The sequence below is a fragment of the Salvelinus alpinus genome, chromosome 33 (genome assembly GCF_045679555.1).
Source record: "Salvelinus alpinus chromosome 33, SLU_Salpinus.1, whole genome shotgun sequence".
NCBI lineage: Eukaryota > Metazoa > Chordata > Actinopteri > Salmoniformes > Salmonidae > Salvelinus > Salvelinus alpinus.
Genome location: NC_092118.1, coordinates 3,863,143 through 3,876,750, shown reverse-complemented (window position 1 = coordinate 3,876,750; position 13,608 = coordinate 3,863,143). Strand labels below are relative to the sequence as shown.

Genomic DNA, 13,608 nt, shown 5'->3' with positions numbered 1-13,608 from the left:
AATTCCTCTCGGCCGGGGTAAGCCGGTGAGAGAAGAAGGCGCAAGGATGAAGCCTCTTGTCTTCACCCCTCTGAGACAGGACAGCTCCAACACCAACCTCTGATGCGTCTACCTCCACCACAAAAGGTTCATCCGCCGTCGGTAGTGTCAGGATGGGAGCAGAGAGGATGCGCTGCTTGAGTCCTTGGAAGGCCGTCTCAGCTTCTCTTCCCCACAGAAACCTTGTGTTGCCACCCTTGGTTAAAGCTGAGAGAGGGGCTGCCACCGAGCTGAAGTTCTTGATGAACTTGCGGTAGAAGTTAGTGAAGCCCAGGAAACGCTGAACTTCCTTAACGGACTTGGGGGTGGGCCAATCTGCTACCGCCCCTACCTTCTTGGGGTCCATCTGGACTCGACCGGGTTCCACTACAAATCCCAGGAACTGTACTCGAGAGGAATGGAATTCACACTTTTCCGGCTTAACGTACAAATGGCTGTCTAGGAGGCGTTTGAGCACTTGTCTGACATGCTTAGTGTGTTCTTGAAGGGAGCTCGAAAAGATGAGGATGTCATCCAAGTAAACAAACACGAAAATGTTAAGCATATCCCTAAGCACATCGTTTATGAGCGCTTGGAACACAGCCGGGGCGTTGGTCAGGCCGAAGGGCATCACCAAGTATTCGTAGTGACCAGTAGGCGTGTTGAAAGCGGTCTTCCACTCGTCACCGGGTTTGATCCGCACAAGATGGTATGCGTTCCGCAGGTCAAGCTTAGTGAAGACCACTGCTTCCTGGAGCAGCTCAAAGGCTGTGGCCATAAGGGGTAGCGGGTAGCGGTTACGGACGGTTATGGCATTAAGTCCCCGGTAGTCGATGCAAGGACGTAATCCCCCGTCTTTTTTGGCCACAAAGAAAAACCCTGCTCCCGCCGGCGAGGTGGATGGACGCATGAGGCCTGCTGCCAGAGCGTCCTTGATGTAGGTATCCATAGCAGCTCGTTCGGGAGGAGATAGGGAAAAGATCCGACCCCTGGGGGGGCAGGTGCCCGGAAACAGGTCGATGGGGCAATCGTAAGGTCTATGGGGTGGTAGTTTGGTGGCCCTCTGTTTGCTAAATACCGGTTTGAGGTCATGGTAACACTCGGGAACTCGGGACAGGTCGATGGATTCTAGAGACTCGGGAGGGGAACTCGGGGAACTTGGGAAGATACAAGTGGCTTGGCACGTAGGACCCCACTGCTTGATAGTGCCCACAGACCAGTCGATGTGAGGGTTATGGCTGTGAAGCCAGGGGTATCCAAGGACGAGAGGGAACTCGGAACACGAGGTCAGATGAAAGTTCATCACTTCCTGGTGTTGGGAAACTGAAAGACGCAAGGGGGTAGTGACACGAGTGACAAGTCCAGATCCCAAAGGGCTTCCATCCAACGTAGTAACCCTTATGGGGTCACTTAGAGGTTCAGAGGGAACGCCATTCTCCTTCGCCCAGACACCATCCATGAAGTTACCTGCGGCTCCAGAGTCTACCAAGGCTTGAAGGGGAAGCTCGTGGTTGTCCCAGGAAAGGGTAACTGGAATGAGCAGGCGGGAGTTGGATGGATGAGAGGAGGTTATGTTTTCCGTTACCGTCCTCCCAGGCCTGCACGGGAGAGTGCGTTTTCCCTGGAGCCCGGGACACGTGGAGAGGAAATGGCCCGGTTTGCCGCAATATAGACAGCATCGCTCCCTCATCCGGCGGTCTCTCTCAGCCTGGGAGATGCGTCCAACCTGCATGGGTTCCGGTGGAGTCAGCGGGGATAAAGGTGGAGACTCGGAGCTGGGACCGACAGGAGCTAGGGTGAGAGATCTACGGTTGAGCTCTCTCTCTCTCAGACGCTGGTCTATGCGTGAAGCCAACTTGATCAGGGACTCGAGGTTGTCCGGTGGTTCCCGAGTGACCAGTTCATCTTGGATGGTGTCGGAAAGACCCTTCAAAAAGCACACTGTGAGCGCCTCGTCATTCCAGCCACTCGCTGCTGCCACCGTGCGGAACTGGATGGCATAGTCCGTCACGCTGCGCCGACCTTGGCGGAGAGTCAGGAGCTGTTTGGCTGAGTCAGGACCGCTGGTAGGACCTTGAAACACTCACTTGAATTCTTCAGCAAAGGTAGAGTAGCTGGCACAGCAGGGACTTTGGGCATCCCACACAGCAGTAGCCCAGGCTAGGGCCTTTTCCGACAGCAGGGTGATGATATATGCTATCTTGGACCGGTCGGTGGGAAATGACGAGGGTTGCAGCTCGAAGGAGAGAGAACATTGGGTGAAAAACCCCTTACAACCACTCGGATCACCTGAGAACCGTTGGGGAGGCGGCAGACGAGGTTCAGCCAGGGGGTTAACTGCCACGGGCACTTGAATCTGATGAACTGGAGCAGAAGCGGTTGCAGGAGAAAGTTGATCAGAAATCTGCTTTATGGAAGTCATCATCTCCGACAGAAGTTGAGAATGTCCAGCCATTAAGGCCTCTTGCTGAACCAGAGCAGCTTCGTGACGTTGGACAGTCCCCTCGTGGTGGGACAGCATGGGAAAAAAAATCCTGGGTACTGGCTGCCTCTGGGTTCATTTTAATGGCTCAGTGTTTCTGTCAGGACCCGGTGCGAGAAACAGTCACTAAATCGGCAGAACCCAGAAGATGAGGCAGACACAGCAGTACTAGAGATGGTGGTTTAATAAAAAATAGATATCTTCCAAAATACAAAGAAAATCCACAAAGTGGTAAAAACAGCAAGGGAAAAAACAAACCTCAAAAGACTAATCCAAAATACAAAAGAACAAAACCAGAGAACCTCTGGAAAATCCAACAAGAGAAAAATATATGTTCACAACAAGGCTTGGGCTGGGGCTGGGTGCTAACATACAAACACTGAGCAAGGAACTGAGGAACACACAGGGATTAAATACTAACAAGGGAACGACATACAGGTGCAAACAATAATTAGAGCAAGGGAAAAACAAAAGGTACAAAAAAGGTGCAATGGGGACATCTAGTGACAAAAAACCAGAACAGTCCTGGCCAAAACCTGACAGGTAGCTATCACAATTTCGACCAAATAAAGATATATATAGCCACTAACCAAGAAACAACTTAATAAGATGACAGTCTGATAACATATTTATTGTATAGCATATGTTTTTTTAGAAAAATGTGCATATTTCAGGTATAAATCACAGTTCTACATTGCAGCTGCAATCTGAAATAGTGCCGAAGCTGACAGAATAATTACAGAGACCAACGTCAAATACCTAATTACTCATCTTAAAACATTTCTGAAAAATACACAGCGTACAGCAAATGAAAGCCCAACATCTTGTGAATCCAGCCAATATGTCAGATTTTTTAAGTGTTTTACAGCGAAAACACAATATAGTATTATATTAGCTTACCACAATAGCCAGAAACACAAGCAATTTACCAGCAGCACAGGTTAGCGATCGTAACAATCCAGCAAAAGATATATAATTTTTGACTAACCTTGATATACTTCATCAGATGACAGTCCTGTAACATCATATTACACAATGCATATAGGTTTTGTTCGAAAATGTGCATATTTAGCAGCACAAATCGTGGTTATACAATGTGATCAGTGGCAACAGTTCATGCATTCTGGCCGGCGCCATCTTGGAAAGGCACCTAATCTAATCAATAAATAATCGTAAACTTGACTAAAAAATACAGGTTGGACAGCAACTGAAAGATGCATTAGTTGTTAATGCAACCGCTGAGTTAGATTTTTAAAATTAACGTTACTAGACATACAGTGTGCGTTACAGCCAGACTAGTGCCGCAATAATGGCGGACAAATCCGTTTACATTTTTCCACATAAATACGGAATAACATCATAAATAGCTCTTACTTTTGGACGAGCTTCCATCAGAATCTTGGGCAAGGTGTCCTTTGTCCAAAAGAATCGTTGCTTGGTTGTAAAACGTCGTCTTCAACTTCGGAATTAGCAGCTAACAATAGCTATGTGGCCACAACATGCCCAAATCCTCAAAACGCAATACTAAGGAAATTCCGAAAATAGTAATATACTCGCATAAACTGATATAACTCGGTTTAAAATAACTTCGTTATGATGTTTCTAACACCTATATCGAATTAAATTACAGACGGATATATCTAAGGCTGATAACTGAGCGTTTCAAAATGCCATCCTGAGGTCTTGCTTTGCGTAATGACGAATGTCGAAAAGAGAGCTCCCTTCGTTCCTTGGCCTTTTATAAGGTTTGAGATCTACGTAGAAACTCCATTCCACTTCTCATTGGTTACTGACATCCAGGGGAAGGCGGGTGCAGTTCATGTCGACCCATAGGATACATACAGAGCTTTAAACTGATCTGAGAACAGAGCCTCGTTTTCAGACCTTCGCAGTTCCTGTCATGAATTTCGCTGCAGAAAGAGTTCTGGTTCACCCACAGACATAATTCAAACGGTTTTAGAAACTAGAGATTGTTTTCTATCCAATAGTAATAATAATATGCATATTGTACGAGCAAGAATTGAGTACGAGGCAGTTTAATTTGGGAACGATAAATGTCCAAGTTGAAACAGCACCCCCTGTAGTGTCAAGAGGTTTTTAAGGCACTGTATTTAGCTAGGTATAGTATCATTCCCCTTTAATATGTGGTATCGTAGCTGGCCTATCTTGCTAACAGCAGAAGTGACCGTGTCGGATCAAATCTATCATATTGTTGAAATGCATTGAAGGTTTGGACCAACTTTATGGAAGCCCATTTTAACTCCTATTTGCCGAGCTAAATGTGCTTGCGTTGCACTTTGACTTGACAGCAAATGTCCATATGATAGCTGGGTGCGGACCACAACGCGTTGTTTCTGGGCAATTGGCCATCATTGGCAAAAGTGGGCATGTAAGTATGCCATACCCAACCCTTCAGTAAGTCGTAACAAACTAACTTACAAAACTCAGTTTTGGACGAGACTGACTTTATGACCAAAATTATCCTATTTACACTTTGTAGACAATTTTGACACAGTAATTAATGTTTCTAACTCATATTTATGCCACATAAGCCGTTTAAACCCAGAGAAGTGTGGTTCTAATGGGCAGTTGACCTTTAAGTCCTGTTTGCTTCCAACATTTTTCAAGACTATTTAGCCCTCTGGTGGGTATTGTCATCGGTATAAATTAAACCTAATATCTTTACTCTACACATTTTCATATGTAAAGCTTGTGTTGGTTTACTTTTAATTTCAATTTTATTTTATCCATTAATAAAGACGTCTTAATACAGTATGGTCATTTCTTATTAAAAGGAGAAAATAAAGTATTCCTGAACTGCCTACATCTAAAATTAGTAACTTAATCAAGCCAATCACGATTGAGTTAATATAATCTATATGTGTATTAATTATAGTATAATCAAGGTGTCAAATGACAAATTATATTCTGTGGCCCAAACATAGGTATTTATAATGTACTGTCTTGCACATCACTGTACTGTACTCTACTGTACAATAAACTTGAGTAGAGTATAGTTCAGTACAGTATAGAAAAGTAGAGCAGAGTTCAGTAGACTGGAGTTCAGTAGTCTGTACTCTACTGTACTATACCATACTGTATGCTAGAGTATAGTTCAGTGCAGTACAGTACAAAATAGTTCAGTGCAGTATAGTTCAGTAGAGTATAGTTCAGTAGAGTAGAGTACAGTACTGAAGTGAACTATACTCTACTGTACTGTACTGAACTGTACTGAACCATATTGCATTGTACTCTACTGTACTGAACTATACACTATCGTACTCTACTGTACTTTAAACTCGGGTAAAGTATAGTTCAGTACAGGAAAGTAGAGTACAGTACAATAGAGAATAGTTCACTTCAGTACAGTACTGTACTCTACTTTACTGAACTATACTCTACTCTACTGAACTATAAGGTACTGAACTATACACTGCTCGAGTTTACTGTACTCAAGTTTCTTAAAATCCATTGGGTCTATATTCTAACAATAAATATGTGTTATTAATTACCAGCCTTGCTATTTTCAATGTTCCCAATACTTCATTGGGCCAAGAGTAGAGAACCTAGACGCAGCTGTCTGGCATCTAACTATTTTGAAACAGTGACAACATGCATCAACTGATCTGCTAGTTAATTTTTGTGGGTTTTTGGTTGCAAGCAAATGGTTTAACATGTAATCTCCTGTTAGTAGCGTATTAAGAAATCCAGCGCTAAATTCTGCCTGTTGGTTGTAGTTGACCCAGTACACTCAGAGGCCAGTTTATTAGGTACACCTTCCCGTTCACAAAAATGGTTCGCTCCTAGACAGTGAGTCACATGGCTTGCTATATAATGCAGTCAGACAAGCATTGAGTCATTCAGTTACTGTTTGATTGAACGTTAGAATGGGCAAAACGAGTGACCTAAGCGACCTTGAGCATAGTATGATTGTCGGCGTCAGGCGCGCCGGTTCCGGTATCTAAGAAACAGCAGGCCTCCTGGGCTTTTCACACACAACAGTGTCCATAGTTTACCAAGAATGATGCGACAAACTAAAAACATCCAGTTAGCGGCAGTGCTGTGGGCGAAAACTCCTCGTTGATGAGAGAGGTCGAAGGAGAACGGCAAGAATCGTGCAAGCTAACATGCGGGCCAAAGGCAAATAACAGCGCAGTACAACAGTGGTGTTCAGAACGGCATCTCGGTACAAACAAATCGTCAGTCCATGTCACGGATGGGCTATTGCAGCAGACAACCACACCACATCGGGTTCCACTCCAATCAGCTAAAAACAAGAGGTGGCACCAGTGGGCACGCGATCACCAACACTGGACAATTGAGGAGTGGAAAAAAATCACCTGGTGCAATGAATCCCGCTTCCTGTTGCATCATGCTGTGGGCAGTGTCAGGACTTGGCGTAAGTAGCATGAGTCCATGGCCCCATCCTGCCTGGTGTCAACAGTACAGGCTGGTAGCGGTGGTGCAATGGCGTGTGAAATGTTTTCGTGGCACACGTTAGGTCTTTTGCTACCAATTGAGCAACGTTTCCATGCCACAAAGAATTAAGGCTGTTCTGGAGGCAAAGGGGGCTCCGACCCGGTGCAGGATGGGTGTACCTAATAAACTGACCACTGAGTGTATGTTTCTGTAGAGAGTTGTCATACCTGTCAGGTAAGGAACTAAGTGATTGAATAACCTTTTTTTTTTTATCTATCCCCCCCCCCCCCCCCCCCCGATCTGTTCTCCCCTCTTGTCTCTTCTACAGGAAAGCTTTCCAGTTGTACTATAAGGAATTTGTAGATTACTCCTGTCCGACAGAGGATATTTACCTGGAATAGCACCCGCCCCGACCCGACTTCCACCACAACCCTCTACATTACAGTTTATCATGACATAAAGTTGCATGACGGAGAAAACATTTCTAACAAATATGAACTAATACATCTGACAAAAAGATGGAGAGAGAGAAAGAAGGAGAGGTATTGGTGTCTACTGTTTATCCAAATATATCAAACAGTATGAAGATTGAACAAGTAATTGATCCAAACATAGTGGAGATGTTGAAGAGAGGGTCGCAAAATATGCAAAATGGAGTCACTGATGAGGAAGTTAATGTGCCTATGGTGTCCTCAGGCTGTCCACTCAAAGCACAATGCTCAAATCATAGTGACCTGGACTGGAGTAGTCTGAGACTAATATTTGTGGACTTAGAGCTTGAATCCCAGGTAGAACACTGAGCTTTGTAGACTTGGAGCTTGGATCCCAGGTAGAACACTGGGCTTTGTAGACTTAGAGCTTGAATCCCAGGTAGAACACTGAGCTTTGTGAACTTGGTGAACCCCAGAAAAACCAGTAGTCACTAAGGTAACAGCAAATGGAGGTCAGGGAAAATAAATCAATAAAGTAAAGAACCTGCCATAAAGATCCTATTAAATTACAAGTATTTTAGTATTCTAATCCCTAATTCTATGGAATCTCTCATTTTGGTGTGATACATTGCGTGAGGGAAACAGTGATTCTGCATGAGCTAATGGTGCAGTGTGTTTGGAGAGGGTAATAAGGCCTCACTGGTCCTGTGGTCGAAGGTAACTAATGATCATGGATCAGATTACCCTACCCCAACCTTTACAATTAAGGGGATGACAAATGATTTTCCATGTGGAAAATAAAAACAAGTAAACAAGTAAGCATTAGGGTCACACTGTTGACCAGGAATAGTGTCTTTAATATGCTGCAAAGCCTTTGGTATTATCTCGGGTACACTGTCAGAACCCTCAAATATATTCACATTAAGGAATCAATAGAACATTTATAAAACAGAGATTCCTACCAATAAAAGTGCTCACGCTGTTTTCTGTTTGAAAATGCTTCCGTTTGTTTGTGCTGAACATGACCCTAGTTATTATTTTATTTGTGGGAAGACTGATTTTGATAAATCAAGACTGATCTTGATAAATCATTAAGGGTACACTCCTTCATTGAATTACAGTATTGTAATTCCATGACCAGAAACAAAGAGATGGACCACAGTTTCCAGTCAACCGCTTTGGCTTGCTTTTAAGGATGTTTTAGCCTTCTAATTTGCAGGAAGGAATGGTCACTGTGGACTGCCTCATAGTTCTTCTCGTGCTCCGTTTCAACACGAAATGAGAGTTCATATTGAGAGTTCAGATGGTGTTGCTATTCAGATAACTGGGTATAAGATAAGGACGCTTACTCAAGCTGTTACCCCGGTAACATAAAAGGGAATTACCTCTGTCCCTCACAAAAAGGACATGAAAGGTTTGTAGGAAATAGGATGATGTGTAGGAAATGGATGATGGGAGATGTAGTTTTAAAGGAAAGCCTCAGTCTATTACAGAGGTGCTCTGACTAGGAAGTACAAGGCAGGGGGAGACTGGTGTCTTTTACAAGTAGTGCCTCTTTGAAGGATCATTGTGGTTATTGCTATATCATTTAGATATACCACATGGTGTGTTGATAGGAGAGGTTGAGAACAGCCTGTTTTTGTGGAGGAGATATCATGTGTGTGTTGAGATAGTAAGACAAGAGTAAAGTAGGACTAGATCAAGGTTCAACAAAATAAGATAGGACCTCACCTCAAAATGGCCAACCCATGGCCAGTTGTTTGTTTCTGGAAACAATGGCCTGGTCTGAAATCAGCCAATCGCTCCTACCCATGTGTTGCTTGTAGATTCTGATGGAACCAGAATTATACCCTAAGTTCACTGTAAGGGTAGGTGGAGCCATCCCCATACTACTGTCGTGATGTTGTATTAGTTAATGTGACGACTGCTGCTCATCGAATGATTAACGGTTTATAATTGCGTGATTAAATGAATCAGGCAATTATTAACTCATTAACCTGGGGCACCATGGGAAAATGAACTCAAAGAATATCGATTTTACAACAGTCACTAATTAATCAATTAACTCTACAGTCTCATTCTGAACGTCGCATAATCCGGGAATCTGCACACATCCGAGTCCCACCAATGAGTTCGTACCACACCAATTTTAGTTGATTATTTATTTACTAGAAAGCTAAACTGATAATAAAAGATACACATACACAAAACACAGTCTAGGCTATTGATTAGAACTTAGTACAACGGGCCAACACACTATGACGCGTGTTACCCAAAATGGGGATTTGAAAGAGAGAGAAAAAGAGAAAGTACACGAGAGAAATATACATTTGGGTGCATTTGTCAGCTATGCTTATTTTAACCCTAACCTTGCCCCGAACTGCCGCTCTTATCGGTCAGAATATAGTGATGTAATTACGTTTTGAAGGTCTCCGAGGAGTCTCCGCGTGGACCGTTTAGGCTTCTCAATGACACACTTCTCTGGTGCAACTCTCTGGTTGTCCTCACGATGTCAGTGTCCTTTTTCAAATCAAATCAAATTTATTTATATAGCCCTTCTTACATCAGCTGATATCTCAAAGTGCTGTACAGAAACCCAGCCTAAAATCCCAAACAGCAAGCAATGCAGGTGTAGAAGCACGGTGGCTAGGAAAAACTCCCTAGAAAGGCCAATACCTAGGAAGAAACCTAGGGGAACCAGGCTATGAGGGGTGGCCAGTCCGCTTCTGACTGTGCCGGGTGGAGATTATAACAGAACATGGCCAAGATGTTCAAATGTTCATAAATGACCAGCATGGTCAAATAATAATAATCACAGTAGTTGTCGAGGGTGCAGCAAGTCAGCACCTCAGGAGTAAATGTCAGTTGGCTTTTCATAGCCGATCATTAATAGTATCTCTACCGCTCCTGCTGTCTCTAGAGAGTTGAAAACAGCAGGTCTGGGACAGGTAGCACGTCCGGTAAACAGGTCAGGGTTTACAGGACAGATGCAGAGCCTCGGTCTGACGCCATTAAAAGGTAATTTACCACCTTCACAAGTGCAGTCTCAGTGCTATGATCGGGTCTAAAACCAGACTGAAGCATTTCGTATACATTGTTTGTTTCCAGGAAGGCAGTGAGTTGCTGCGCAACAGCTTTTTCAAAGATTTTTGAGAGCAATGGAAGATTCGATATAGGCCGATAGTATTTTATATTTTCTGGGTCAAGGTTTGGCTTTTTCAAGAGAGGCTTTATTACTGCCACTTTTAGTGAGTTTGGTACACATCCGGTGGATAGAGAGCCGTTTATTATGTTCAACATAGGAGGGCCAAGCACAGGAAGCAGCTCTTTCAGTAGTTTAGGTGGAATAGGGTCCAGTATGCAGCTTGAAGGTTTAGAGGCCATGATTATTTTCATCATTGTGTCAAGAGATATAATACTAAAACACTTGAGTGTCTCTCATTATCCTAGGTCCTGGCAGAGTTGAGCAGACTCAGGACAACTGAGCTTTGGAGGAATACACAGATTTAAATATTTTCCTCAAAGAAGTTGAATTTATTACTGCTGAAGTGAAAGCCATCCTCTCTTGGGGAATGCTGCTTTTTAATTAGCTTTGCGACAGTATCAAAAATACATTTCGGATTGTTCTTATTTTCCTCAATTAAGTTGGAAAAATAGGATGATCGAGCAGCAGAGGGCTCTTCGATACTGCACGGTACTGTCTTTCCAAGCTAGTCGGAAGACTTAGTTTGGTGTGGCGCCATTTCCGTTCCAATTATCTGGAAGTTTGCTTCAGAGCTCGGGTATTTTCTGTATACCAGGGAGCTAGTTTCTTCTGACAAATGTTTTTAGTTTTTAGGGGTGCAACTCTATCTAGGGTATTGGCCTGATTGGCCCAAACGCATTCAGAAGGAAAGAAATTCCACAAATTAACTTTGACAAGGCACACCTCTTAATTGAAATGCATTCCAGGTGACTACCTCAAGAAGCTGGTTGAGAGAATGCCAAGTGTGCAAAGCTGTCATCAAGGCAAAGGATGGCTACTTTGAAGAATCTCAAATATAAAATAATTTTGATGTGTTTAACACTTTTTGGTTACTACATGATTCCATGTCTTATTTCATAGTTTTACAGAAAATTGTAAATATAATGAAGAACCCTTGAATGAGAAGGTGTTGTCATGTAATATCCAATGAAAGGGAAGAGAGACTGCAGATTTTTTCAAACAACACTTTATTATAAGATTTTCAAAAATGGAAAATAAACTATCCACTCAACGGTGCATTTTCGAAAAGCTCAACCGTCACGATCGTTTCAATGATTGGACCAAGGCGCAGCGTGTGTAGAATTCCACATGTTTAATAAATAATAAACTCACCAAACAGAAGAAAAACGAAACGTGAAGCTAACAATAGTGCTAACATGCAACTATCCATAGTCAAGATCCCACAAAGCACAATGGGGAAATTGCTGCCTAAATATGATCCCCAATCAGAGACAACGATAAACAGCTGCCTCTGATTGGGAACCATACCAGGCCAACATAGATCATTACACCAAACACCTAGATGACCCACCCTAGTCACTGTCACGCCCCAACCAACACAGAGAATAAGCAGCTCTCTATGGTCAGGGCGTGACATCAACGAACAGTGCCGGTTCAAAGATTTTATAGAGAAGCACATCCTTTTTGTATACGTGGAAGTCAGCAGATAGTGTGTAAAAGGTCATTAGTTGTCTGTGTAGACTTAAGATAGCACAAGGTTGGGGCGGTAGGTAGCCTTGTGTTTAGACCGTTGGGCCAGTAACCAAAAGGTTATTGGATCAAATCCCTGAGCTGACAAGTTAAAAATCTGTTGTCCTGCCCCTGAACAAGGCAGTTAAGAAGCCCTCCTGTTCTCCACTCATTACCTGTATTAACTGCATCTGTTTGAACTCGTTACCTGTATACAAGACACCTGTCCACACACTCAATCAAACAGACTCCAACCTCTCCACAATGGCCAAGACCAGAGAGCTGTGTAAGGACATGAGGGATAAAATTGTAGACCTGCACAAGGCTGGGATGGGCTACAGGACAATAGGCAAGCAGCTTGGTGAGAAGGCAACAACTGTTGGCGCAATTATTAGAAAATGGAAGAAGGTCAAGATGACGGTCAATCACCCTCGGTCTGGGGCTCCATGCAAGATCTCACCTCGTGGGGCATCAATGATCATGAGGAAGGTGAGGGATCAGCCCAGAACTACACGGCAGGACCTGGTCAATGACCTGAAGAGAGCTGGGACCACAGTCTCAAAGAAAACCATTAGTAACACACTACGCCGTCATGGATTAAAATCCTGCAGCACACGCAAGGCCCCCCCTGCTCAAGCCAGCGCATGTCCAGGCCCGTCTGAAGTTTGCCAATGACCATCTGGATGATCCAGAGGAGGAATGGAAGAAGGTCATGTGGTCTGATGAGACAAAAATGTAGCTTTTTGGTCTAAACTCCACTCACCGTGTTTGGAGGAAGAAGAAGGATGAGTACAACCCCAAGAACACCATCCCAACCGAGAAGCATGGAGGTGGAAACATCATTCTTTGGGGATGCTTTTCTGCAAAGGGGACAGGCCGACTGCACCATATTGATGGGAGGATGGATGGGGCCATGTATCGTGAGATCTTGGCCAACAACCTCCTTCCCTCAGTAAGAGCATTGAAGATGGGTCGTGGCTGGGTCTTCCAGCATGACAACGACCCGAAACACACAGCCAGGGCAACTAAGGAGTGTCTCCGTAAGAAGAATCTCAAGGTCCTGGAGTGGCCTGGCCAGTCTCCAGACCTGAACCCAATAGAAAATCTTTGGAGGGAGCTGACAGTCCGTATTGCCCAGCGACAGCCCCGAAACCTGAAGGATCTGGAGAAGGTCTGTATGGTGGGCCAAAATCCCTGCTGCAGTGTGTGCAAACCTGGTCAAGAACTACAGGAAACATATTATCTCTGTAATTGCAAACAAAGGTTTCTGTACCAAATATTAAGTTCTGCTTTTCTGATGTATCAAATACTTATGTCATGCAATAAAATGCAAATTAATTACTTAAAAATCATACAATGTGGTTTTCTGGATTTTTGTTTTAGATTCCATCTCTCACAGTTGAAGTGTACCTATGATAAAAATTACAGACCTCTACATGCTTTGTAAGTAGGAAAACCTGCAAAATCGGCAGTGTATCAAATACTTGTTCTCCCCACTGTATATATATATTCACACAGCAGGTTATAATTTTGTGTTTTTATAT

At 43.6% G+C, this 13,608-nt stretch overlaps 1 protein-coding gene across 2 annotated transcripts in view; it reads left to right on the top strand.

The window, feature by feature from the left end:
* Positions 1 to 8,334, top strand: part of LOC139562968 (C-Jun-amino-terminal kinase-interacting protein 1-like) — a 75,268-nt gene extending 66,934 nt beyond the window's left edge. For both annotated transcript variants that reach the window (XM_071381184.1, XM_071381182.1), the window contains one exon: positions 7,248 to 8,334. In XM_071381184.1, coding sequence (XP_071237285.1) covers positions 7,248 to 7,320 — 73 coding nt within the window. In that variant the 3' untranslated portion in view covers positions 7,321 to 8,334. The remainder of the gene's footprint in view (positions 1 to 7,247) is intronic.
* Positions 8,335 to 13,608: the final 5,274 nt, after the last annotated feature.